The sequence below is a fragment of the Aspergillus aculeatus genome (genome assembly GCF_001890905.1).
Source record: "Aspergillus aculeatus ATCC 16872 unplaced genomic scaffold ASPACscaffold_12, whole genome shotgun sequence".
In the NCBI taxonomy this organism is placed as follows: domain Eukaryota; kingdom Fungi; phylum Ascomycota; class Eurotiomycetes; order Eurotiales; family Aspergillaceae; genus Aspergillus; species Aspergillus aculeatus.
In genome coordinates this window covers 643270-669604 of record NW_017962987.1, presented here as the reverse complement: position 1 = coordinate 669604, position 26335 = coordinate 643270, and the positions used below count along the sequence as shown (strand labels likewise).

At 52.7% G+C, this 26335-nt stretch overlaps 7 protein-coding genes and 1 non-coding gene across 8 annotated transcripts; 5 read left to right on the top strand and 3 right to left on the bottom strand.

Annotated features, from left to right (window-relative positions):
- Window positions 1–281: 281 nt before the first annotated feature.
- ASPACDRAFT_1889889 (uncharacterized protein) lies at window positions 282–1066 on the bottom strand (the record flags this gene model as incomplete). Its single annotated transcript, XM_020198551.1, has 1 exon — window positions 282–1066. A coding segment is annotated over one exon (458 nt), but the record flags the coding sequence as incomplete, so codon positions are not given.
- A 793-nt stretch (window positions 1067–1859) lies between these two features.
- Window positions 1860–2858, top strand: ASPACDRAFT_45287 (uncharacterized protein; the record flags this gene model as incomplete). Its single annotated transcript, XM_020201577.1, has 1 exon — window positions 1860–2858. The coding sequence occupies one exon, from the start codon at window positions 1860–1862 to the stop codon at window positions 2856–2858; it is 999 nt and encodes a 332-aa protein (XP_020054327.1).
- Window positions 2859–3274: 416 nt separating this feature from the next.
- Window positions 3275–4550, top strand: mog1 (Ran GTPase-binding protein MOG1). The gene is made up of 2 exons (XM_020196573.1): window positions 3275–3574; window positions 3664–4550. Exons 1-2 carry the CDS (start codon window positions 3498–3500, stop codon window positions 4280–4282), a joined length of 696 nt encoding a protein of 231 aa, XP_020054326.1. The 5' UTR covers window positions 3275–3497; the 3' UTR covers window positions 4283–4550.
- A 345-nt stretch (window positions 4551–4895) lies between these two features.
- On the bottom strand, window positions 4896–6890 carry ASPACDRAFT_12813 (uncharacterized protein; the record flags this gene model as incomplete). The annotated part of the gene is made up of 2 exons (XM_020197104.1): window positions 4896–5961; window positions 6043–6890. Coding segments are annotated over 2 exons (1914 nt in total), but the record flags the coding sequence as incomplete, so codon positions are not given.
- Window positions 6891–7653: 763 nt separating this feature from the next.
- On the bottom strand, window positions 7654–7744 carry ASPACDRAFT_t219. The gene has a single exon. It is a non-coding gene; the product is annotated as a tRNA-Pro (tRNA).
- A 7931-nt stretch (window positions 7745–15675) lies between these two features.
- On the top strand, window positions 15676–21488 carry ASPACDRAFT_31795 (1,3-beta-glucan synthase; the record flags this gene model as incomplete). The annotated part of the gene is made up of 2 exons (XM_020199838.1): window positions 15676–15848; window positions 15914–21488. The coding sequence occupies 2 exons, from the start codon at window positions 15676–15678 to the stop codon at window positions 21486–21488; spliced, it is 5748 nt and encodes a 1915-aa protein (XP_020054324.1).
- Window positions 21489–22158: 670 nt separating this feature from the next.
- lcbA (serine C-palmitoyltransferase subunit lcbA) lies at window positions 22159–24304 on the top strand. Its single transcript, XM_020205566.1, has 4 exons — window positions 22159–22587; window positions 22675–23185; window positions 23257–23748; window positions 23810–24304. Exons 1-4 carry the CDS (start codon window positions 22259–22261, stop codon window positions 23990–23992), a joined length of 1515 nt encoding a protein of 504 aa, XP_020054323.1. The 5' UTR covers window positions 22159–22258; the 3' UTR covers window positions 23993–24304.
- Window positions 24305–24423: 119 nt separating this feature from the next.
- On the top strand, window positions 24424–26152 carry scw4 (putative cell wall glucanase (Scw4)). Its single transcript, XM_020197581.1, has 2 exons — window positions 24424–24486; window positions 24538–26152. Exon 2 carries the CDS (start codon window positions 24678–24680, stop codon window positions 25971–25973), a length of 1296 nt encoding a protein of 431 aa, XP_020054322.1. The 5' UTR covers window positions 24424–24486; window positions 24538–24677; the 3' UTR covers window positions 25974–26152.
- The last annotated feature ends 183 nt before the right edge of the window (window positions 26153–26335 follow it).

The window sequence follows — 26335 nt, the reverse complement described above, 5'->3', positions numbered from 1 at the left end:
ATCAGGCTTTGCACTTATTCTCATTATACTACTCTTAACCAACTGCGCCACTTGGGCTCACATGATTGCGAAGCACGCATGTGCTGAGCCCTACGAGGGACTGGCCATCGGGTAGGTACAGGTGACGAGTGGTCAGCTGCGCTGATTGGTAGATATCACGGACTATTTTGTTCTCCGATTAGTCTAGCAAAAGCGCAAATTACTATGTGACTGACAATCATAACAGACCTCACTGAGTGCAAAGAATCTTAATCGTATAAACCGCCACGGCTGCGAGGACCACCGCGGACTGCCTCGCTCGTAAATAGAATCTCGCTTGCACAAACTAGATTGGATTTGATTAGGTCGGCAGATGCTGATACTGTGTCCTGTCGAGGACAAACGTTCGGGTCCGGCGCCTTAGGCGTTGCTTGGACTTGTCAAGATAAACGGGGTGAGTGACTCGCTCACAGGGGCATGGTAGTCTTATATTCCCTGATGTGAGGAAATCGTTATACTTCCCTGCAGCCATGATTCGAACAGTCGACAGCGTGGACAAGCACCATGCTACTGGGCTGTAAGTGCTGGCGGATTGCATGCCGGATCGTGCGTCGTAGCAGTGACAGGAGCTATAGTGAGAAGGGGGAAACGAAAGGTGTTAAAGTAGGCCGGGGAGTGGAGAGGAAGCGACAGGAGCTTAAGCGGTATAGAGATGCAGGAGGTGTCAAAGCGAGCTCTGCAGTGGGTCTAGGAGACGAATAACTTAGGCGGAGCCGCGGAGGACAAACAAATTGCGGCGGCCGGCAGAACCGGGAGACAAAGAAACGCGAGCACGGGGTGCAAGGATAACAAAATGGAGGTCGCGGGTGGTGGCTCGGATGGTGTACGGGCGTAACAGTTGGGTCGTGGAGGACGTGCTGGATGACGGAGGTGCCTTGTTGACCGGTGGCGCCGAAGATGATGAGGAGGTGTTGTTGTTGTTGTTGTTGTTGTTGTTGTTGTTGTTGTTGTTGTTGTTGTTGTTGTTGTTGTTGTTGTTGTTGTTGTTGTTGTTGTTGTTGTTGTTGTTGTTTTGTTGCATGGCCATTATGTTTTATGCTTGGGGTTATTCTCGAGGGGCGGGGTGGATAGGGTCTACAGTAGTAATTCTTGCTGAAAATCTGGTTTATGGGAAGTTTGGAAGCAACAGAGAAAGTCATGTAGGTAGACTTCTGATATACATTACATGCTTAACAGTATTCAACAAAGTTAACTGTCTCGGCGATATTGTAGAATATCCAACGCTTAAATCCGGGATACGCCTAGGCCTCTGCTACGATACTTGACTAAACAGAGACCGCGCTGATGATGGCTGGGAAAAGGCTGCGGGTTCGGACGGCTCGGCAGCGGGGATTACTTTCGGTCTGCGCGAAGCCGTCGGAAATGGGCATCTTGACATCTTGACATCTTGACGTCTTCTCACGCAGATTGAAGATGATTGACGATGATGCTCAAAATCGGATACGCAACCGTAGTTATCTCCGTGCTCGGGTGGACTTAAACGGATCTTTGGAATAAAACGAGCATTTTATAGAGTAGGCCGAAGGAGTATTGAACCATAATTGCATAAAAATGTGCTGTTGCTACGAGGAGTCAGTTGAGTACGTCGAAGAGGGTCGAGAACCAGAAGTGTTCACCATATGAGAAGGATGACTGCAGCCCAATCATATCCATATGCTCGATACGAAAGGTTGACAACTGTCGCATGCCGCCTTGCCAGGTATAAAAAACCCCCCTCTTCACGCCCCATCTACATATCTCCAACTGCAGACCTGAATCCCAGCACAACCTCCCTCTACAACCCCAGCCTCCCCAAAAAAGAGCTTAATAAGAAGTAAAAAATGACAGACCTCCCCCAAATCATCCACCAAATCCGCACCCAGCAGATCCAACGCATCGTCGTCCTCGTGGGCGCGGGCATCTCCACCGCAGCGGGGATCCCGGACTTCCGCACCCCGGGGTCGGGCCTCTACGACCAGCTGCAACCCCTCCGCCACCTCCTCCCCTACCCGGAGGCCCTCTTCAGCCTCAGCTACTTCAAGCACACGCCGGAGCCCTTCTACGCGATCGCGCGGGCCCGCCACCCGCGCACCTTACGCCCAACCCGCACGCACGCCTTTCTGCTGTTACTGAGTCGCAAGAACCTGCTCCATTTCCTGTTCACGCAGAATGTTGACGGTTTGGAGGCGGAGGTGGGAATTCCCGCGGAGAAATTGCTGAATGTGCACGGGAGCTGGCGCGCGGGCCAGCGGTGCTGGAAGTGTGGGGCGGCGTATCCAGATACAAAAATGCGGGAGGCGGTTCGGACGGGCGCGGTGCCGTATTGTCCAGTGGCTGAGTGTGAGGGGGGCGTGGTGAGGCCCGATGTCGTGTTCTTTGGCGAGGAGATCCCCCCCGAGTATGCGGAGCGGGAGGCGCTGGTGCGCGAGGCGGATCTTATGTTGGTGCTGGGGACGAGTTTGAAAGTCGTGCCGTGTTCGCGATTACCCCGGTTGGTGCGGGAGGGGGTGCCCCGGGTGTTGGTTAATCGGGAGGCGGCGGGGGATCTGGGGAAGAGGCCGGAGGATGTGTGTGTGCTGGGGGATTGTGATGATGGGGTGTGCGGGTTGGCGGAGGCGTTGGGGTGGAGGGAGGAGTTGGAGGAGGTGTGGAGGGATGCAGTTAGAAGGGTGGAGGTGCCGTTGGAGCAGGAGGATTGGGGGGAGGAGGTGAGTTTGGAGGTGCTCGTTGAGAAGTATGCGAGGTCGGTGGCGGATGCGAGGTTGGTGTTGGGGGGTCATCGACGGATGTTGGAGAGTCATCTGGGGGAGAAGTTGGCGAGTATTCGGGGCAGGGGTTAGGCTTGGCTTGACTGTACAGTACACACCTACTGTAGAGTCACATTATGCGAGCACTATGACGGTCGTTATTGATTAGTCTCCCTTTACTTAGGTATTCAGTCTGGGCCTTTGATGGGTCACGTATCGCATTCCGCGACGCTATGTGTTCTAGATATGAGTCCAGGAGTCTGGTGTGGTTGACTAGTATAACTTATAGGCTGGTCAGTGGTTGACGGGAGGGCTATAAGTCTAGCCTTATATGAGCAAAATACGCCATTCTGCAACGCTATATGTCTGAGATACAAGGCATTGAGTCACAGTATGAGTCCAGGGAACTGATGATGTTGATTCTAGGTCACCTTATAGATCAGTGAGTCACAAGTCCGTGCATAATTAGTCATTTATGCAAGCCGCAAGCCGCAAGACCCCCGCAGCCCCGCTATCATGTGAAGTTCTTCCATCCCAGCTGTTCCGTAGCTTAGCTTTATTCCTTCAACTTTCAAGCAAAACATCTATCTCCACTACACATAAATACTTTAATATCCCAGATACTGCACCATCTCCTCACTCCCACGACTACAACCACACAACATTCAAAAACCCACCCTCCACCCCTCCACACCAACCTCCCAAAAAAAAACCAAGACCAAAAACAAAACAATGCCAACCTACACCCCCCAACCCCTCTACGGCGGCGCCATCCAAGGCATCATCCCCCAAGGCTGGATCGACGCCAGGTACGTTGCCCTGCCCCAGCCCCTGCCCCAATCCCCTCCTCCCCATTATTCCAGTCCCAACCCACTAACATCCCCCTCCCCGGAAAAAGTACCCTCCGCGAAATCCCCGACCACCAAGAACTCTACCTCTCGCCCACCACCCTCTCCTCCCTCATCATCGAACTCAACCAACCCGTCCCCAACCCCGTCGCCCAAGCCACCCTGCGCGCCCACCCGGCCCTCCTCTCCGCCCTCTCGGAAACCAGTCCGCAAGACCAAGAATCCCTCAACCGCGCTGCCGCCCTCCACCACCTCCTCGACATCTGCGATCCCGCGGATACGCTGGCGATCGTACAGCCGCCGACCAGGGTGGCGCTTGAGAAGTTTCAGGGGAATGTGGCGGGGTATGTTGGGCGGGTTAAATTTACGTCCCCGGTGGGTGGGGGGAGGAGGGTGGGGTTGCAGCAGCAGCAGAGGGCTGTGGGAGCGGGGGCTGGGGCTGGGTCGAGTGGGGAACAGGCGGGGACAACGACAACGCAGTGCTGGTTTCTGTTGGTGAGGCTGGTGGAGCAGGAGACTGATCTGTTGGTCTTGGTCAATGTTCCTGAGAAGGAATTCGTGGAGAGGGGGGATGCGGAGGGGTTGAGGAGGGAGGTCGAGGTGGGTGAGGGGGTGGTGGCGGAGTTGGTTAGGGGTCTGGAGGTTGTGGAGTGGGGGCTTTTTGCTTGATTCCATCTAGCTTATCAACTTGTCTCGATATGGGAGGTGGAGGGGGGTTCATTTGGGATGGGGATGGGGATTGGATATTATAGGGATTTGGATTTTGGATGGGATACATCGAATGCTTGGATGGGGGGTAGGATTAAGGATAAGGAAAGGAAGCATCATGCATATATAGATAGTTATTGGCGCAATTGTCGCTTGTATAGATAGATACCTAGGTTAGTTATGAATCGAATCAATTAGAGACTTTTATATTGGGATTTAGAGAGAAGAGAAGAAAGTGAAGTCAGGTCCTCAAACCGTACGTAGTCTACGGCGATACAAGCAATAATTTTTGTACATTTGAGCTAGTGGGCATGCCCTAACTGACACCAGGTCAGCAAGCAGCGTCCACAATATAAATACAGAACCAAACACCGAAATGAAGACACCAATGTATAACCGCTAAGAAACTGAGCACCAAAGGAAACGCCATCATGCCCCAGGCTATGATTATTTTCGAAGACTCCACCCCAGCTGGTTAGTTTGAATCATCCAGCGTAGTCACAGCGGCAACCCCATCCATCACCTTGGCCACCTCCGCGAGCAGCCCCCTCGCATTCGGCAGCAGCGACAGCGGCTGCTTTTTCCGCGGCGAGACGCTGCGCGGCTTGGGCTTGATCTGCTGCAACAGCCCGTGACACCGGCCACACCGCGACCGCACGGGGTTGATGCTCTTCGAGTGCCGCCCGTAGGTCTGGCCGCAGTCGACGCAGCTCCACACGTACTTGTAGTCGATCTTGTAGTTGTGCTTGGTGGAGATCTCGATCCGCCCGCCGCCGTAGACCGGGTGGTCCTGCAGCGCCTCGATGCACTTGCGGCCCCACGCCTTGAAGCTCTCCCCGTGCGGGTTGTCGTGCACGTCCGAGATCATGTAGTTGGCCAGGTGGCAGTACTCGTGCGCCACCGTCTTGATGATGCGCTCCTCGCTGTCGATGATCCGGTCGGCGAGCTCGATCTTGACGTAGTGTTTGGCAGCTTTGGTGGGGGTGTCCTTTTCGGATCCGCTGAGGTCGGACTCGCGCTGCTTGCCTGGCGTGACTCGCTTCCATGTGGCGCGGCCGGCGGTGGTTTGAAGGGTCTTGCTCCACACGATCTCCACGCCTCCTGTCGTGGCGGCGAGTTTCTGGACTTGGCCGTCGTTCACGGCATTGTCGAGGGTCTTGAAGAAATCCTCCGCGAAGCCGGCTTTGGAGGCGTCAAAAGCTTGCTTGCGGGCCTTTTCGGCTTTCTTCTTCTCGGTCTCGGCGCGTTTGAGCGCCGTCTTGCTGGGGGGCTTGCGGGTGGGGGAGGCTGGTGGTTGGCTGCCGCGGTTGGCTCCCCGGGGCATGATGTCCACGTCGATGACTCCGACGTCGGACTCCTCGTCGAACTCCCGGAGGAGTTCGTCGGCCTTGCAGGGCGAGTGTTGCGTGACCCAGTCGTTGGTCACTTGCTCGCTCCAGAAGGCGTCTACGCTCTCGCGGTGGGGGGTGGGCGGGATGTGCACCCGAAGTCTGTCTTTCGTGGGGGATCGAAGGCGTCCCTTCGAGGGACTCGATGGCGGTGTTGAGGTCGTCGTCGTCGTTGTCGTCGTCCCCGTTGCCGATTCAATGCTTCTGTTGGCCTGCGATCTCTTGGTTGGAGAGTCATCGTATTGACCGGACCTAGGGGGTCTATATTAGCATGCGAACCGGAGGTTTTTTGAAGAGACAGGGGTGTAGATGGAGAATTTATGGGAGATTTACGTGAATAGATTCTGCTGGAGTTGAAAGGCCGGATCATTGTTCTCCAGGTGCAGATTGTTCAGCTTGTCGGTGAGGTTGACCTCCTCCTGAAAGAGGCGCCTGGGCGTGGCCTCCAGCTTGGGGGCTGCCATTGTCAATCTGGCGGGCAAGGATGGTGCCAGTTTCAGATCCACCTCATTGTCCGAGGCAGCTGCAGCTGGATCTTCTTGCAGATCTTTTTTTAACTCTCTTTTTTCGCAGCCCGGTCGTCGACCCCTGAACAATCTCTTTCTTGTGGTTGTTCGGGGCGGCAAGGGCGAGGGTTGCGCGGGCTTCGCGAACTCTTCTTCCTCTGTTTCATCCTCGGATGTATTGTGGTAACTGAGGTCTTCATTGTCGCTGACAATGAAATCAGCCATTGAGTCGGCGTCATTGTCTTCTTCGCTTTCTTCGTCGGCAGATTCGGGTTCTGGCCGTCGGTAGCCCGTAAGCAGGCGACGAGTATTCAGCATTCCTCTTCCTGGTGTCGGTCGAGTATCCGCTGGTCGACGCATCGGCGAGCGACTTGACGACGAAGACGACGCATCCGACGGGTTCCTCGACAGCGGAGGAACGTCGCGATCCTGCCCGTGCTCGTGCTCGATAGGGTCATTCTCCTTGTCGTAATTGTAGGTCTCCGGCTTCCTTGTTGACCTGCTACGCCGCGGGGGGGGCGGCGGTTGGGACAAAGGGGCCGCAGATAATGAATTGATCTGCGACAGTCTCAAAGGGTCTGCCGTCCGTGTCTCGCACAAAGAGCGGGTCGAGGACCGCGCGCTGCTATACTCGGTTTCGCTGAACCCGCCATCGCTATCGGAGAAGATATCGAAAATCCCACTGGAGACGGTCCCTGTTCTCTGGTGTCGGACTCTTTGTTGTTGCTGTTGTTGTGGGGGGTTTTCGATTATTGTCGTGGTCGTTGTTACCGAGTCGGCCTTTGTTTGTCCCTTCAGTGTGGTGACTGTCCATTGTTGCTGGGGTTCATCCTCTGCCTCGGACGCGGACGACGTAGCATACTGGGAGACCTCGCGAACGACCGTCTCGGTGATTCTGGCCTTGGCTTGAGGCCGGAACACCGCGGGCTTGATGGGGCTGTTGGGGTTGAGTCGGGCCATGGTGTCGGGATATATATCTTAGATGTCGATTGCTGTGCAATGCAGCAGCGACCCCACCTCCGCGTTATTGATGACGATGCCCTGTGGCGATCTGAGGTGTCATACAGTACCTGCGGTTGGCGTGGCAGTCGGTCGGTCGTCCACTGTCGATAGACGTGCAGCCCTTCGCACGCTTTATCTGCGCGAGGCTGGAAACTGGGGAAAGACTATTGAATTGCGGTGGGAGTTCTGGAGACCGGTTGGCACAGCAACGCGTCGGGCGAGATCCCGCGGGCGATAAAGAACCAAGGCACTGGCCGATAGAATTCATGGATGTGGGGTTTTGGTTCCGGTGTTGGCCCATACGATGCGCCAGGGGCGCACACCGCTTGATCTCTCTGCACTTTCGAGGGCATTGCATCATCGTGGATGAGGAGGCTGGGGATGGTTATGGTCAATGCAAAAAAGATATCTGGGTGCTGGCAAAAAAAATATTGAAGGCCCGAGCCGCGGATCGAACGCGGGACCTCTCGCAGATATGCTTGGGTTTGTATCCCTAAGCGAGAATCATACCACTAGACCACCCGGGCTTCTTATAGCAAAAGACTTGATACTTGGTCCTATGTTACATTACCTGAAGGGTTGTCCAAGCAATGCACCTGCCATCGAAAATCATTACTGGTCGCAACAATAGCAGTCAGCCATGATGTTACCCACTGATTTGCCTTTAATATTCAAGTTCAATGCAGGATCTTAATCCCTTCGGCACCTTTAAAGGTCGTGTTCTGCTAATATCGCGTCTAGAGTTGCTACGAAATACCTGCTCTAGTTCTATTCGCGTTGTCGGATCGGATATATACTTCCAAGAAAACGAGACCTGAACCAGTCGGGACTCAACTCATTTTTGTGCATAAGGGGTACACCAGAGAACCATGCACAGTAAGCCCCCATGATTACACCAGAACAAGAATTCACAATACACACGCAGTAACCATACGTGCAAGGCTTGGACCCCAATGCTGACAGCACTGGTAAACCCAGCCCCATACATGAACGAGTGCGCATCTGGGATCCAGCCTGTTACATAGATGACACCATCAGACAGAAAATGTAACAAAGACGAAGTGCAGAGCATGTTCATGTGAACATGATCTGAGACAGCCGGTAAGCGCCCCAGCTTTGCTGTACCCGGAGGCTTGGCCCACGCCATCAAACCATTAGATAATGATATGCCCCAGGGAAGCAACCAGACAGCAGTCCGTGTGCACACACCAAAGAGCCAACATGGAAGACCCAGTAAACCCGTGACGGAATACAACACCAACGATTCCGCCCGAGATGCAAAAGCTGCAAGGACAAGGGACCCACAGACACAGAACAATAGAAGACGGGGGATGTTGCCCGCCCACAGAACGGCAGTTACAATTCATCAAAATGACCAGACAACCGCATGATGGCCATGATCCATCCACTGCGACATCTGTTCCCAGCAAGGAATAACCGCAGGTTCCGAACGGGACCCAGAGGGGCAAAGCTAAAGAGCTTCTTCCTCCGTCCGTAAATAGACTGCAGGGCCTGCAGTGCAGACACAAGCTCCCCCAGCTTCGTGTTACAACATGGGAGCATAGAGCATAAGTCACAACCAACCGGACACCCACAAAGCAGATCTGACGATGCTCGCAAGCGAATATGGCCCAGCGTGTGATCAACAACCAGCCTGCAATCGCGCCGGTTGTCCCACAACCCACCCCCAAGGACACGCTCATGCGTGAGCTGACAACCACTACACCGCGATGAATGCGGGAATATCAGATGCAGGACAGAAAAGAGTCATGCGGAAGAATGGTCGGCTATCGAAGAAATTGAAAACGTTCAATCGCCACAATGGCCGTGTGTGCGAATCATCCCGGTTCACAGGATCAACCTGACTCTTGGTCCAACGGAGTTGTCCTAGACGGTGATCCCCAATAAAGGGGATTGCACATCCGGCAGCACAGTGTACTCAGTGGCAGTCGAAGTGGCGAAGTCGTCTATCAGACGCGGTAGAAGATCACGATCCGACATCTCCAGGCGTTCGAATCACCATGCGACGATCGTTCCTTTTCCCGTCAGTGGAACTGTCCCAGACAAGCAACCCACTCACCACTCTAGAGTACGGGAGTCTCAAATTAGTCGCGTCGCGAGCCGGTTCGCACAGGTGATCATCGCACCTTAAACAGCAACAGAGGTTGAACTGGGTATACCTTGGGAAGATGCACGACTAATCTGATCAGAGCTCCGTACCGAACCACATCCGCCGCCACATTTCGGGAGAGCCTCTCAATTGCATATGTGGCGTCGGCTGTCGAAAACGGTCATCGCACCATAGCACTTGGAAGTACTCCCTCCGTACAGCGTAGTGAGTGACGACCAATGCACAGACAGGCCTGCTTGCCTCGTAAGCTGTGTTTACGAAACCAGGTGAGCCGCGCAACTAATCATTGCCCGGACCGTCGACCATAGGTTTGTCAGCGTTGTACGTGGCGAGAACACTGAACCAATTGAAGCCACAAATCATAGGGAGAGGGAAAGGAAGTGATAGTCTAATTTAGTGTGACGGAGGGGAGCGGAAGTCAGGCGAAATGAAATCTGAAACACTTGATGGAAGAAACGATGGTGCCGCCCCCCTTTTCTTTTCCTAATCCCCCATTAATTGACCGGGCCGGACCACTCACACAAAAGTCGCAACTCCGTCGCAATCAACCTAGGCTCGTCGCGGATATCGCCACCCGCTCTACTGCCCCATCCGATTGGTTTTCGCCTACATCTTATGCTCCAGTCTCCCACAGCCACCTGTGTCCTTTAGTGCCCTGTGGTGCCTGGACATTGGCCCATTCAAACGGTCTTGAAACCTGCTCCCTGCTAGCCCAGTGTCCTGATTATATGACTCCACATTGGGAAGAATAAGGACTTTGGCGATGAGATTGGGATTACTGCTTGCGGTCGCATATCCCGCAAGCTAGTACGGAGCAGCTGGGAAGGGGGGAAATTATTGGGGGAGGGGAAAGGGGTCCTTCGGAAAAGTGATTTGGCGAGATTCATTCGAGTCCATCAGGGGGATTCGAGGGAGGGAGAGGGGGAGGGGGAGGGGAGAAGAAAGGGTCTGTTGCCTGTGAATGAGGTTGATCCTGCGAGGAGGGATGTCTTATCTTTTCTACCTCTACTTATAGCGTTGCATGATACAATACTGTGCATGATAGGCATCACCAATGACCAGGAGACTTGGGTTGCTATCGAGTCTAAGTACTGAGATACAGTACACAGTGCATGTATGTTCCTGATCTGCTGCAAGGGCAAGGAAGATATAAATGGAACGGGCAGACATTGCACACACATAGCACCTATCTTGCATATCGCTCCCGAGCAGCTGCCAGACTGCTGTTCCGACCATTTCATTTCACTAGTATCGCGCTATAGTATTCTCTCGAGGTTCTAGGTCCCATGAACCCTTTATTTTAATCTATTGAGTGAAGATCACTATATCTTCGAGGGTTGACTATACCACGGAGTAACGACTATTGCTACGTATTATCATTTTGTCAAGAGAGAAGGCAGGACAGTCGGTTCCATGGCTATGCCGGCTCTGGAACCCGGGTCAAAATTGTTTACTTTGCATATTTTTGGAACTTGATTCAGCCCATCCATAATTTTACTTAGTCCTTGTCCTTACTAGACTAGTTATGATTTATTGTTTGGATTGATCAATCAAGCCACGCAGGCGGAAGAACGTTGAGATAGACATCCGTGCGAATCCCACTGCGAACCAATTGATAGTCTGGACAGCCCAAGAGACAGAGACCAGTTAGCGTGGGCGGTTTTCCCACCGATACAGATGTCATCATGGATCTTACGTAGCTTGTGGGGCGGCTACGCTTTTAGTCTCCCTGACCTGAAAGGTGTGAATTTCTCACAAATAACGGGACTCCTTTTGAATATTCCGGTCCTCATCCATGGCTACCACTAACAATATTCCACATTGTGTCTCTTTTCAAAAGGAAGGTACGGAGTACTGTTTTTAAATTTAGCAGATGAGAGCTGTAATTTGTAGTGGCCATCCTTGGTTGCTCCTGAGAATCGGTGGTTCTTCCAGGGAAGGTGGTTGTCAATAGTACTCCGTGCTCATAATTAATACAGTGTACCTTCCTTGAGTGAGTGAGTATCCAAGTGAGTCTCCACAGCCTCTCTCATCGCCTTCGCCCTAGACCACCGGTAGACTAGAAAGGCTGGAAGCCTAGCAAAAGAGGCTAAAGGAGTGTCTAAGGAGGCTGGAACGACAGACGATACACGATCACCAACCACAACTGTCGATCATAGTCTACAGGCTGCTTAGTAGTTCACTGCTTACTATGGAGCAGGACAAAAGTGGCCTTCCTTTCCCTGAATTACCAATAGAAATTCAACATTTCATTGGAGTCAGAACGGGCTTGCAAAATCGCAGACACCGAACAAAAAGCAAGAAAAGCAGCCACCGCAATCAAGGCTTGAAAGTTGGGTCCTGTTTTTCTTGGGGTGTGGGGGCTTTTCCTAACGCCGGCCCCCTCCCATCCGCGCCATTTGAGTGGCTGCGGCATTACAGTTGGCGGATTGTTTGTAAGGTTAGGTTGCAAAGATTACATGCCGCTAAGAGGCCCGCTGCCTTGTCGTACAGTAATTCTCCTCGTACCAACGGAACTGCGTCTGCAGGTTTACTGTTTCTCAGGTAAGTTTCAAATCTCAATGTTTGCCTATCTGCCTGTCTATCTCTCTATCCACGTACTGTATACATACACCATGCTCTCCAGGATTGCAACGGCTGACAACGTAGAGTTATCGATCGGACAACCGTGGATGTAAGGGTCTCAGATAAGGAGACAGATGATCTATACCCAGGGATCGTACTTCTCAACTCTAAATACTCTGCCAGCAGTGATCCGATCATGAAGAGCAAGAGATCGACTTAGATGATAAATCCGCTGCAGTGTGATCATGTACTGACTGACCTGGAAATAGCCTCAATGAGTGAATCCATCCGGCAATGTTAACCACCTGGAACCCGATAGTGCATCCCTTGATCGGTTGGGTAGATCTCTGCGGCCTTTCGCGGGTCTTCAGGGGACGACGAGTGGCTCTTGTCATTGCTGTCTTAGATGCGCCCCCATCCGCAATGCTTAAGAATAGATAGGTATGGACTGCGGAGTCGATCTTCGTTTCTTTCCAGAAGTGCTATGACTATGTACTGTACTGTAGAAGCGAACATTGGCAGACCCCGCTCCCGACAGAGCTGTAGACTAATTCTAGGAAACCGGAATGTACATGTCTTTGTCTCCGTAGACAGTCAAGTCATCAGGGAATCCTCCAACTCAATGCAAGTCTCCCGCAAGAATTGGCTTCACAGACCACGTTGTCTCTATTGCTTAGGGTGGGTGGACAAGTTCGGTGGATTCCATATACTCCAAGTACATGCATGGTATTGGTGGGCTTGCCCAGACCTCTTCCCCATTCTTGTGAGAAGTGATGCGCAGCCGCTGTCACTGGACAAGTTTCGTGGCCACTGGGGCTGAATTATGTACGGGCTTGGATTCTGGCAGGCAGCTATCTAACTCAAAATCTTGTCCTGTCAAATGGTGCCAGTGTGCCTCCATGGGCGCATGTTTCTTTCTTGTGTACTGACAGTGGCAAGGAAGACAGGTTACTCTATAATTGGAAAAGCAGTCAGATGTTCAGTGCCTGCCTTACTCAGCGGCTGTGGGTCGAAGCAGCTAATTATGTATGATGTATGCTTCCCTATGCGTGTCGATTCGTGGCGAAAGAGTCAGTGTAACGTGTATAATTTTCCTTTCCTTTTCTTTATCTTTTGCAGTTGTACAAGGTTTTGTGTAGTTCGATCAAGTACGCAGTAACATACAAGTACAAGAAGTTTTCGTGGAAGGACATGATATGATCGGTTGGAGACTAGTTCATGCTGCCAGCTTGATTGGGAATGCAACTGCACTGCCGAGAGTGTGCTCAGAATCTTATCCTATTCTTGCCTGCTACTGATAGCCATGATAGCCTCACTACAATGGACTATGAAGTTTCTACGAGGCGGAGCATATATGCAGGAAGCGTTACATGCGCCGTCTAGTACTAGCAGTACATAGACAAGATTTTTATTGGGGTGTACACTACCTGAGTATGAGGAGCCTTTTCTCAGCAACGGAGCCAACTCTCCACAGTCTGAAGCTGTTGCAACAATCCGTTGCTCGCTAAGGATCCAATAAACCAAAGACCGCTCGCTGCCACCATAATAAACAACCACCCGCCCCGGCGACGCATTCGTGACCTTGCCACTATGATGTTGTAACAAGATGGACTGTGGTTGCTGGTACGGGCGGGTTGAGGAATGAAGATGGTTCATGATTCATCCCTTCATGCCTGGTGGGAGCAATGCTTGTAAATTGGAAGGGTAAACAAGCAAACAGCGGCGAATTTCGAATACCGTAATCTATTACACTGATACTCGCATCACTTCCCAGCCCTTCGGTACGGATCTGGGTAATTCCCAGTTCCTGATGGTCTAGAGTTGTGGGTCGGGGGAGGTGGGCTTCAGGGGCCGTCGCTGAGTTCCATGGATGCCGAAGCACACAGTACGTATCTCCGGACAAGTCTTGTCCACTTGTTGCAGATTTGAGGCCGGTAAGCCTCCGTTGAACTTTTGTGTCCACCACTCCAGGCTTTGGGAGGGGAATATGGATCAATGTGGTTGCCAGCTACGTCAGTTACTCAAGTCTACTGAGGATTCTGATTGTCGCCATCTGCTGCATTCGGTAGACTCTTAGGATGGGGTTTGGAATGGTTTTGTCTCTCTCTCTCTCTCTTTCTTCTATGAATGGATGTGGTAATTTTCGGATGGCAAATTTGTTGGTGATCTCCTACGCGTACCTCACATTCGGCAGATGTGGCACCCGGGGAGGTCCCTAACCACGGTATCTCAGGCACTCAATTAAAGCAAAGTATAGTGTACCTTGGGTTACATATACAGTAGCTACATAATATGGAGTTACAGCACTGCCCAGCCTCTTGTTCGTGATGTTAAGAATTGCTGAGCGAAGCTGATCAGTAAGGTACCTTGGGTACAGGTAGTAGTAATCTGGTACCTGCTGGGATGGATAAGTGTAGGTGACTGGGAAAGTGGATGGATGGATGGATGAATAGCTGATGGAGGAGGAGATGGTGGTGGGTACATACAGTACTCTCTCATTACACACGTTATGCTGTTTTGCGTGTATTTAACATACCGAGATATGGTAGGAGCTGGTTAATACCAGGTACCACTGCATGTACCATCCCATGGAACATTACGTGAAGAGTTGCTGGTTGGCTGCATATCCCCGCCCTGGCCTGGCTGACCGGGCATATTTACCACTAGTCCAGGAGAAATCGGTATCGCGACTAGTAAATTAGCAGATCCAGATCCCAAAATAACCACAAGTCTCCCTCCCCCCCCTTCCCTTCCACACTCTGCCCCCCCTCCTTCACCCTCCTCCCCCCTCCAATCCAATCCTAGGGAGAGAGAAAAAAAGGCCCAGAGGACTTGAGAAAGGACCGTATTCTGTATTAGCTCGAGAAAGACAGCGAAAAGACTGGCCCAGTCAGTAGCGCCAGTGCTATCTTCCCTGCTTGTCGGTCAATCAATTCCCTTTTTCACCACTACCCGTCCAATTCAAGCCTCCTCTAAGCGTCCTTCTCTCTGGGTCCTTTCCTTCTTTCGTTCCCTGTCTCTCTCACTCTCACTCTCACTCTTTCTTGCTTGCTTCTTCCCTAACCTCTTCCTTTTTTCTTTTCGGTTCCCTGTCTTGTTCAGTCCACTCTTTTGTTCTTATCATCCACTCCCACCCACTCACCCCCCAAAACACCTACACCCAAGTCACCCAACCACTTTTCCCTCCAGGAAAACGCGACTTGGCTCCCTTCCTTCTTTCTGATTCTTTCGTTTTGAGGAAAGAAGAGGGAGGTGTTGCTCGACTGAGATAGGTTCGACCTACAACGGTCATTCATTGACACCTTTCGCTCAACCCCCCTTTAGTTCAGTTTCGCCCATTTGGCTTGACCCCTTCCACTCGTTTACCAAACGGACTTTATCAACGACATCCCGACTTCGCCTTACAACAAGTCGGTCACCAGCAGAATCTATCGTTTTCGATTTGAGTTTGAATCACTTTCAACACCGTTCAACTGTCGGGGACTGGTGCCTCCAGGGGACAAAAAGCGCTCTCGGTTTCAGTGTACTCGACGTGTTTCGACCTTTTCGATCTTTAGCGAACGGATCCTACCGAAAATTCGACTGCCTGTTATATGCTCCAGCCGTCGGGAATATTTTCAGCTAATTTTTAATGGGTCATTGTTCATGTAAGTCCTGACCATCCCGGTTACGGGATGCTCCTTGCTGGGTATGACTGCAGAAACTCATCACTCGCAATTCTATAGAACCTCTTCGAAGAGTTAGTGATTGTGGCACGTCAAAATGTCCGGTTATCCCGCAGCAGCAGGAGGAGGAGGAGGAGGAGGAGGAGGAGGAGGCCACTACGAGGAGGGCTACGGCCACCAGCAAGAGCATGGTGACTCGTACTACCAAGACGAGCATGGCCAGGCTTATTATGATCATGAGAATTATGGTGATAGTTACTATGATAGAGGGTATGTGACCTGGGTTTCCTCTGCATCCCGTCACCCGAGGACCTGCATTAACCTGTGCTCAACAGCAATTATTACAATGCCGAGGGAGGTCAAGGGTATCAACAAGAAGGCGGTTACTATGACGGTGGCCACCAAGACGAGTACTACGGTGACCAGTACTATGACCAAGGAAATAATGGCGGCAGGGGCAGACGCCGCGGCGACTCCGAAGAGGATTCCGAAACATTCAGCGACTTCACCATGAGGTCCGAGACTGCAAGAGCGGCCGACATGGATTACTACGGCCGCGGCGATGAGCGTTACAACAGTTACGCCGACAGCCAGTATGGTGGTCGTGGCGGATACGGCGGCGGTTACCGGCCACCGTCATCCCAAGTCTCTTATGGTGCCAACCGATCTTCCGGAGCCTCCACCCCCGTGTACGGCATGGATTACGGCGGTGCCCTACCCGCTGGCCAGCGGTCGCGGGAGCCCTTCCCCGCCTGGGCCTCGGATGGTCAAGTCCCTGTTTCCAAGGAAGAAATTGAGGATATCTTCATCGACCTGGTCAACAAGTTCGGTTTCCAGCGGGACAGCATGCGTAACATGTACGACCACTTGATGACACAGCTGGATTCCAGAGCTTCTCGCATGACTCCTAATCAAGCTCTCTTGTCGCTCCACGCCGATTACATCGGTGGTGACAACGCCAACTACCGCCGGTGGTACTTTGCTGCCCATTTGGACCTGGATGACGCCGTTGGTTTCGCGAATATGAAGCTTGGAAAGGCCGATCGTAAGACGAGAAAAGCTCGCGCCGCGGCCAAGAAGGCTGCCCAGCAGAACCCCGAGAATGTTGAAGAGAACCTCGAGGCCTTGGAGGGAGACAACAGCCTGGAAGCTGCCGAATATCGGTGGAAGACCCGGATGAACCGTATGTCCCAGCATGACAGAGTGCGCCAGATCGCCCTTTACCTGCTGTGCTGGGGTGAGGCCAACCAGGTCCGTTATTTGCCGGAATGTCTCTGCTTCATCTTCAAGTGTGCAGATGACTACTACAGCTCTCCCGAGTGTCAGAACCGGGTAGAGCCTGTGGAAGAGCTCACTTACTTGAACGAGATCATCACGCCTTTGTACCAGTTCTGCCGTGATCAGGGTTACGAGATCTCCGACGGCAAGTATGTCCGTCGGGAGCGTGATCACGACAAGATCATCGGTTATGATGATATGAACCAGCTTTTCTGGTACCCTGAGGGTATTGAGCGCATCTCGTTCGAGGATAAGACCCGGCTGGTGGATGTCCCGCCCGCAGAGAGATGGACGAAGCTGAAGGATGTGAACTGGAAGAAGGCCTTCTTCAAGACTTACCGCGAGACACGTTCCTGGTTCCATCTGATTACCAACTTCAACCGTATCTGGGTTATCCATCTTGGTGCTTTCTGGTTTTTCACTGCTTACAACGCCCCGACGCTTTACACCACCGACTACCAGCAACAGCTGAACAACAAACCGCCAGGCTCTTATTACTGGTCTGCTGTTGGTTTCGGAGGTGCTCTGGTTTCTTTCATTCAGATCATGGCAACTATTTGTGAATGGATGTATGTCCCTCGCCGATGGGCTGGCGCGCAGCATCTCACTAAGCGGTTGTTTTTCCTGTTGGCTGTTTTCATCGTCAACCTGGCTCCTGGTGTCGTTGTCTTCGGATTCAAGAAGACCATTGGCGAGACTATTGCTCTCGTCATTGGTATTGTCCACTTCTTCATCGCCTTGGCTACGTTCTTCTTCTTCTCTATCATGCCGCTTGGTGGTCTCTTTGGCAGTTACCTGAAGAAGCATGGACGTCAATATGTTGCCAGTCAGACGTTCACGGCCAGTTTCCCTCGCCTCAGCGGTAATGACATGTGGATGTCTTACGGTCTCTGGATCTGTGTTTTTGGTGCCAAGCTGGTTGAGTCCTACTTCTTCCTGACCTTGTCCCTGAAAGATCCTATCCGTATCCTGTCGCCCATGCGCATTCACCAGTGTGCTGGTGTCACTTACATCCCCAACGTTCTGTGCCATCGTCAGCCCCAAATTCTCCTGGGTCTGATGTTCTTCATGGACTTGACGCTCTTCTTCCTGGACAGTTACCTGTGGTACGTTATCTGTAACACGATCTTCTCCGTCGCTAGATCCTTCTATCTCGGTGTCTCGATCTGGTCCCCCTGGAGAAATGTCTTCTCTCGCCTGCCCAAGCGTATCTACTCGAAGGTGCTGGCTACGACCGACATGGAAATCAAGTACAAGCCCAAGGTTCTTATCTCACAGGTGTGGAACGCTATCATCATTTCCATGTACAGAGAGCACCTCTTGGCCATCGACCACGTCCAGAAGTTGCTCTACCACCAGGTTCCTTCCGAGGTCGAGGGCAAGCGGACTCTTCGCGCTCCTACTTTCTTCGTCTCCCAGGAAGATCAGTCTTTCAAGACCGAGTTTTTCCCCGCTGGTAGCGAGGCCGAACGCCGTATTTCCTTCTTCGCTCAGTCTCTGTCCACGCCTATGCCCGAGCCTCTCCCGGTTGACAACATGCCCACTTTCACCGTCCTCATTCCCCACTACGGTGAAAAGATTCTCTTGTCCCTTCGTGAGATTATTCGTGAAGATGAGCCCTACTCCCGTGTCACTCTCCTGGAATACCTCAAGCAACTTCACCCTCATGAGTGGGATTGCTTCGTCAAGGATACCAAGATCTTGGCCGACGAGACTTCTCAGTTCAACGGCGATCAGGAGAAGAGCGAAAAGGATGCTCAGAAGAGCAAGATCGATGATTTGCCCTTCTACTGCATTGGTTTCAAGTCCGCCGCTCCCGAATACACTCTCCGCACCCGTATCTGGTCTTCTCTGCGCTCCCAGACGCTGTACCGCACCATCTCCGGCTTCATGAACTTCAGCCGGGCTATCAAGCTCCTGTACCGTGTTGAGAACCCCGAAGTCGTTCAGATGTTTGGTGGCAACTCCGAGAAGCTCGAGCGTGAGCTTGAGCGGATGGCCCGTCGCAAGTTCAAGATCTGTGTTTCCATGCAACGTTATGCCAAGTTCAACAAGGAAGAGCGTGAAAACACCGAGTTCCTTCTCCGTGCCTACCCTGACCTCCAGATCGCTTATCTTGATGAGGAGCCTCCGACCGAAGAGGGCGAGGAGCCCCGCCTGTACTCTGCTTTGATTGACGGACACTGCGAACTTCTCGACAATGGAATGCGCAAGCCCAAGTTCAGAATCCAACTTTCTGGTAACCCCATTCTTGGTGACGGAAAGTCTGACAACCAGAACCACTCTATCATCTTCTACCGCGGTGAATACATTCAGGTCATTGACGCTAACCAGGACAACTACCTGGAGGAGTGCTTGAAGATCCGCAGTGTCCTGGCTGAGTTCGAGGAGCTGACCACCGACAACGTTTCTCCTTATACTCCTGGTGTGCCCTCTGCTAATACGACCCCCGTTGCCATTCTCGGTGCCCGTGAATACATTTTCTCTGAGAGCGTCGGTGTGCTTGGTGACGTTGCTGCCAGTAAGGAACAGACGTTCGGCACTTTGTTCGCGCGTACTCTTGCCCAGATCGGCGGAAAGCTGCACTATGGTCACCCTGATTTCCTGAACGGTATTTTCATGACGACCCGTGGCGGTATCTCCAAGGCTCAAAAGGGTCTGCACCTGAACGAGGATATCTATGCTGGTATGACGGTTCTTCTCCGTGGTGGACGCATTAAGCACTGCGAGTACTTTCAGTGTGGTAAGGGTCGTGATCTTGGTTTTGGTTCCATTCTGAACTTCACCACCAAGATTGGTACTGGTATGGGTGAGCAGATGCTGTCCAGAGAATACTATTATCTCGGAACTCAGCTGCCTCTCGACCGTTTCTTGTCTTTCTACTATGCCCACCCTGGTTTCCACATTAACAACATGTTCATCATGCTGTCTGTGCAAATGTTCATGATCGTTCTTGTCAACCTCGGTGCCTTGAGACATGAGACCATCACCTGCAAGTACAACTCCGACCTGCCGATCACCGACCCTCTCCGTCCCACGTACTGCGCTGACCTGACGCCTATCACCAACTGGGTCAACCGCTGTGTTATCTCCATCTTCATTGTCTTCTTCATCTCCTTCGTTCCCCTGGCTGTCCAAGAATTGACTGAGAGAGGTGTGTGGCGCATGGCGACACGTCTTGCGAAGCACTTTGGATCCTTCTCTTTCATGTTCGAGGTGTTCGTCTGTCAGATCTATGCCAATGCTGTCCACCAGAACTTGTCTTTCGGTGGTGCACGTTATATCGGTACTGGCCGTGGTTTCGCAACGGCTCGTATTCCTTTCGGTGTCCTCTACTCGCGTTTCGCTGGTCCCTCCATCTACGCTGGTTCTCGTCAGCTTCTGATGCTGCTGTTCGCGACCTCCACCGTCTGGACTGCCGCTCTGATTTGGTTCTGGGTTTCACTGTTGGCTCTGGTCATCGCTCCCTTCTTGTTCAACCCTCACCAGTTCGCTTGGCACGATTTCTTCATCGACTACCGCGATTACATCCGCTGGCTGTCTCGTGGTAACTCTCGCTCACATGCTTCTTCCTGGATTGCCTTCTGTCGCTTGTCTCGTACCCGCATTACTGGTTACAAGCGCAAGCTTCTGGGTGTTCCTTCGGAGAAGGGATCTGGTGATGTCCCTAGAGCTCGTATCTCGAACATTTTCTTCAGTGAAATTATCGCCCCTCTGGTGGTCGTTGGTGTTACCCTTGTGCCATACCTGTACATCAACTCGAGAACTGGTATCTCGAACGACAACAACCATGCTTCCAACGCGATCGTCCGTATCGCCATCGTTGCCTTCGGTCCGATTGCCATCAACGCCGGTGTTGCGGGTATGTTCTTCGGTATGGCTTGTTGTATGGGTCCCATCTTCAGCATGTGCTGCAAGAAGTTCGGTGCTGTCTTGGCTGCCATTGCTCACGCCATTGCCGTGATTGTCCTCCTGGCTATCTTTGAGGTCATGTTCTTCCTCGAGTCTTGGTCTTGGCCTAGATGTGTGATGGGCATGATTGCCATGGCTGCCATCCAACGGTTTATCTACAAGCTCATTATCTCGCTTGCTCTTACTAGAGAATTCAAGAATGACCAGTCCAACATCGCCTGGTGGACGGGTAAGTGGTACAGCATGGGCTGGCACACTCTTTCCCAGCCTGGTCGCGAGTTCCTGTGTAAGATCACGGAATTGGGCTACTTCTCCGCCGACTTCGTCCTGGGTCACATTCTCCTGTTTGTCATGTTGCCTGCTCTTTGCATGCCTTACGTTGACAAGTTCCACTCGGTCATTCTCTTCTGGCTGCGCCCGAGTCGGCAGATTCGTCCTCCCATCTATTCCCTGAAGCAGTCCAAGCTTCGCAAGCGGAGAGTCGTTCGTTTCGCTATCCTGTATTTCACGATGCTGGTTATCTTCCTTATCCTTATCATCGCCCCTCTCGTGGCTCGCAACCAGAACATCAGCCTGGGTTCGAGTCTCCCCATGAACATCATGCAGCCCCTCGACAAGGACAACAATGACACGATTGCCAGTTACACTGGAAGAGGTCTCCCCGTCGGCTACTCCGGCTGGACTCCTACCAACCCGGCTGCCACCGCCACGTCGAGCTAGTGAGGGGTCTGTTGGCACGTTGATTTCGTCTTATCTTTTTCTCTACCTTCTCTCATTTTTTTGCGAAAATGGAACATGGAAACGAGCTGTATAAAGTATTCAGCGCCTGGAGGACGCTGCCGAGTCGCATACATTTGCCTTTGTTTTATTCTCATTGCTTCTTGAATGACACTCTTCGCCCATGCTCCTTTCTGTCGTCAACATTAATGGATCCAATATCTGTCAATTGAATTCTGTATTCTCGAGGTGTTTTCCAGTCCTTTATGTGTGTTCATTAGACTTGCAAGTTTCATTTTGTTGTCCACTATTCATTTTATCTTTGGTATTATTGGACCTTTTCTCGTAAATGATGCTAGCTAGCTAGCAAGGAACAGCGTAAATGTAGTATCTTGTAGGGGTTGCTCAATTACGTAGTCAAATTGGCTGATTTTACTGGTTCTTTGAGATAGGGGCTTCCTGTTGCATCAGTCTGGATTTAGTGAGCGTCTAGAAACGATGTCACATGACCACTAGGCCCGGACTTACAGGATGGCTGCCTGCAAGGAGCAGAGGAAGTCACGTGCATGCGGCCTGCGTTGCCCGGAAGTTGGGAAGTGCCGCGTCGTTTCGACTCTCTGACCAAAGCTCCTCCTTTACAGATCTCACACCTTTGATTCCAATGCCATCCGTTCGACTGTAGATTGCTGTTGTCGTCTTTCTTTCAGTTCTGGGATTTCCCCACTGACAGCGTCTTTGTTCAGCGCCACGAGCGCCTCGCCAATCTCAAGACCATGGATATCCAGGAGACACAGCGGCTTCTCACGGAGTATCTCCATGAGCTCGCTGCTTTGTTCCATCGGGTTCCCGGCTCTGCGATCTTTCTCCGCTATGTGAAGTCCAGCTACCAGAACGATCCGATCCGCTCGGCCGTGGAGCTTTTCTTGTTCCTGTTCGCCGTTCGCTATCTTCTTGCGCCGAAGTATTCGACCAAGCCCGGCGTCGTCCAACTCTCGGAAGATGAGATTGATGATCTGGTCGACGAATGGACTCCGGAGCCGCTGGTCGGGAAGCCGACTCCCCTGGAGGCCATGGAAGTGGACAAGCGTACTGTCATCGTTGGGTAAGACCTATTTCCTCGACTTCCCCACCCCAATGGGTTGGTCCACTGGTCCATCTGCTGACGCGAACGCGCCCGGGCCCTCTCCAGCCCCGTAGGCCCGAAATCCAAGCTCGCCAACGGCCGGACGGTCATGAACCTGGGCTCCTACAATTTCTACAACTTCAACACGAACGAATCTCTCAAGGAGAAGGCGATCCAGACGCTCCGCAACTACGGAGTCGGACCCTGTGGCCCGCGAGGCTTCTACGGTACCCAGGACGTGCACATGAAAACCGAAGCCGACGTCGCCTCCTTCCTCGGCACCGCATCCTGCATCATCTACGCCCAGGCCTTCTCGACCATCTCCAGTGTGATCCCGGCTTTCTCGAAGCGCGGGGACATCATCGTAGCCGACAAGGGGGTCAGCTTTGCGATCCGCAAGGGCATCCAGATTTCGCGTAGTATTGTCCGGTGGTACGAGCACAATGACATGGAGGATTTGGAACGGGTCCTGGCCAAGGTGACCAAGGAGCAGGCGCGGAAGCCGCTCACCCGACGGTTCATCATCACCGAAGGTCTGTTCGAGTCGTATGGTGATATGGTTGACTTGCCTAAAATTGTATGTGCTTTCTCGGCCGAGCTGTGGTTGTCTGGGGGTCTTGCTTACTGACTTGGCGCTTTCTTTTGAAGATCGAGCTGAAATTGAAGTACAAATTCCGCCTCATCCTCGACGAGACCTGGTCGTTTGGTGTTCTCGGACGCACCGGTCGTGGTGTGACGGAGCATCAGAACGTTGACGCGGCAGAAGTCGACATGATTGTGGGATCGCTGGCCGGTCCATTGATTGCTGGTGGAGGCTTCTGCGCGGGATCGGAGGAGATTGTGCACCACCAGCGGATCTCCGCGGCGGCCTACACGTTCTCGGCCGCGTTGCCTGCTCTGCTGTCGACCACCGCGAGTGCCACGATCAATATGCTGCAAAATAGCCCCGAGACGGTGACGCAGCTGCGGGAACACACCAAGGCCATGTGGGCGCAGTTGGACCCTCGCAGCGATTGGGTGTACTGCACCAGTGCCCCGGAGAATCCCATGATGATTCTGGTTCTCAAGCCCGAGGTGGTCCACGCGAAGAAGCTTTCCGAGGATGATCAACAATTCTTGCTGCAGGATATCGTTGACGAGGTAGGTGTTGTATGTCTATGTCTTTTCGTCTGACCACGATGCTGACTTTGGGTGCTACCAGTGTCTTGCCAACGGCGTCCTTATCAGCCGCCTCAAGACTCTCCAGGACAACTTCGAGCCGAAGCAGGTGGTGGCGCCTGCTTTGAAGGTCTGTGTGACGATCGGCTTGACGCGAAAAGAGATCGAGAAGGCGGGGACGATCATCCGTCACGCAATTACGAAAGTCCTGAGCAAGAGGAAGTGAATCGTTTTTGTCTGTTTCTCCGGCTGTCGTAGGGACCTGGCCATGACGTTTAATGCTTCCATGATACGCCCTCTGTCCTTTCATCATCATATTCTGCCCCAGCCTCATTATTTCCGGCCCTGTTGATAAACCCACTGTCGAAGCACAATTCCTGTACAGCATATTGCACCTAGATGCTAGGTGAAACGCTCCTGCACATGTCTTAATGGACGGTCGACTCGCATCATTTGTACTGGGTGGTGATCGTCTTTGTTTCCTCCTACTTCTTTGGCTACATTGGTACCGTGGATATTATTAGAGACCATATTATTTAATACCACTTTTTCTTCTTTTCTTGGGGGTTTTCGGGCATGGGTGGATGATGCAATTATAGGGAGATCCAAGGGGTAAGTAATTGTGGCTTGACAATCCAGGATAGGGCGGGGGGAGCCTTGATTATAAGGGGTTTGAAGTTTTGACATTCCGGGGATCGGTCGGTGGGCGAAGGGCTCAAGGTAGGAGTTATCCTGTACATTCCATAGGGAGAAATGCTCATTCTTGTATAGTGAATTTCATGGTGCCCCTGTTTCAGGAGGCAGCCCTGGTCAGGCACAGTCATCTAGCTTTCCTTTTTCTTTTTATCTTCTGACTGCCAACTCAATGCACCATCTACAGTGACAGCGGCGGACGACCAACACTGTGCAGGATGCAGTGGACGTGCAGTTGCATTTCCCATGGCCCCATCCTGTTGCTGCTAGCGTTGCTGCTCCTCCTCAACAGCAACACCGTCCCCGCTCATCCACTCCGCCGCCGCCGCAGCAGCAGCAGCAGTCCCAGCAACAACAACAACAACGACAACTGGCTCCCCAACCCTTTGAGTCTGGGTCAAGATGCCACCGCAGCCCTAACCTGGCTCGACCAAAGCGCCAACCAACTCAGCAACAGCGTAGTCCACGGCCTCAACTCCGCCCTCCCTCCTGATCCCAACTTTCCCCAATCCCCCCCATCCCCCTCAAAACCCCCCTCAACCACATCACCCGCCACACCCGACAAGGACTACGGCATCGCCTACTCCCCCTACACCGCGGAGGGAACCTGCAAACCCGCCACGCAAATCACCCACGACCTCGCCCAGCTCTCCGGCTACGCCTTCGTCCGCATCTACGGCACCGACTGCGACCAAACCCGCCTCGTCCTGTCCGCCGCCCGGGGATTCGGCCTCCGCGTTTTCGCCGGCCTCTTCGACCTCCGCCACTTCTCCGAGGATCTGGGCACCATCATCGAAGCCGTCGCCGACAACAGCGGGGACTGGGGCAGTATCCACAGCATCGCGATCGGGAATGAACTCCTCAACAGCGGCCAGAATACCGCCGCCGAGGTGGTGGGCGCGGTGCAGGCGGCGCGCGCGACGCTCCGCGGGGCTGGGTACGATGGTCCCGTCGTGGCCGTCGATACGGTCGCGGCGCATTTGGCCAATCCGGGGGTGTGTGCGGTTAGTGATTATTGCGCGGCGAATTGTCATGCGTTTTTTGACGATGAAGTTGAGGCGGGGGGCGCGGGGGGGTTTGTGAGGGGGCAGGTGGGGAAGTTACTGGAGATGATGGAGGGGGATGGGGGGGCTGAGATTGAGGATGGGGCTGGTGGTGGTGGTCAGGGAAAGGGCAAAGGAAAGAAGGTGGTTATCACGGAAAGCGGATGGCCGCATGCTGGCCAGGCGAATGGGAAGGCCGTGCCCTCGTTGGAGAATCAGCGCGCTGCGGTGCGGAGTTTGAGGGAGGCGTTTGCGCGGTCTGGTCCTGGAGCTGGAGCTGATGCTGGAGATGGGGCTGGAGCTGATGCTGATGCTGATGCTGATGCTGATGCTGATGCTGATGAGTACCCAAAGAATGGGGAGGATGGCGAGGTAGGGCTGGTGCTGTTCTCCTCGTTCGATGACCTCTGGAAGGTGGATAATGGCTATACCTTTGGGGCGGAGAAGTTCTGGGGGATTCTGGGGCATTAGCTCCCCCTGTTGGTCTTCATGCTTGTTTCAGGGGATGAGGAAGGAAGGGTGATATCATGCTGGGTTTCATGATAAGTTCGTGTTTCTGGTTCTTGCTTTGGTGTTTAGGGCTTGGTGTTTTCTCTGGTGTGTATGATATGATTATGGTTGGGTACTTGTGGAAGTCATGAGGAATGAGGACTGTATGTACTACTTGATGTCTATCTCAAGTTTCTTCGCTTGAAGGATTGGGTTCTACGTGTCGTGGTCAAATCTGCGGGACATATCTTGTGCCTGTCATGCTTGGAGGTGAGAGAAACGTCCGTTTATCCAAGTTGTAATGTGAGAAGGTACAGTACAGTACACATGTTTCGCACAAATAC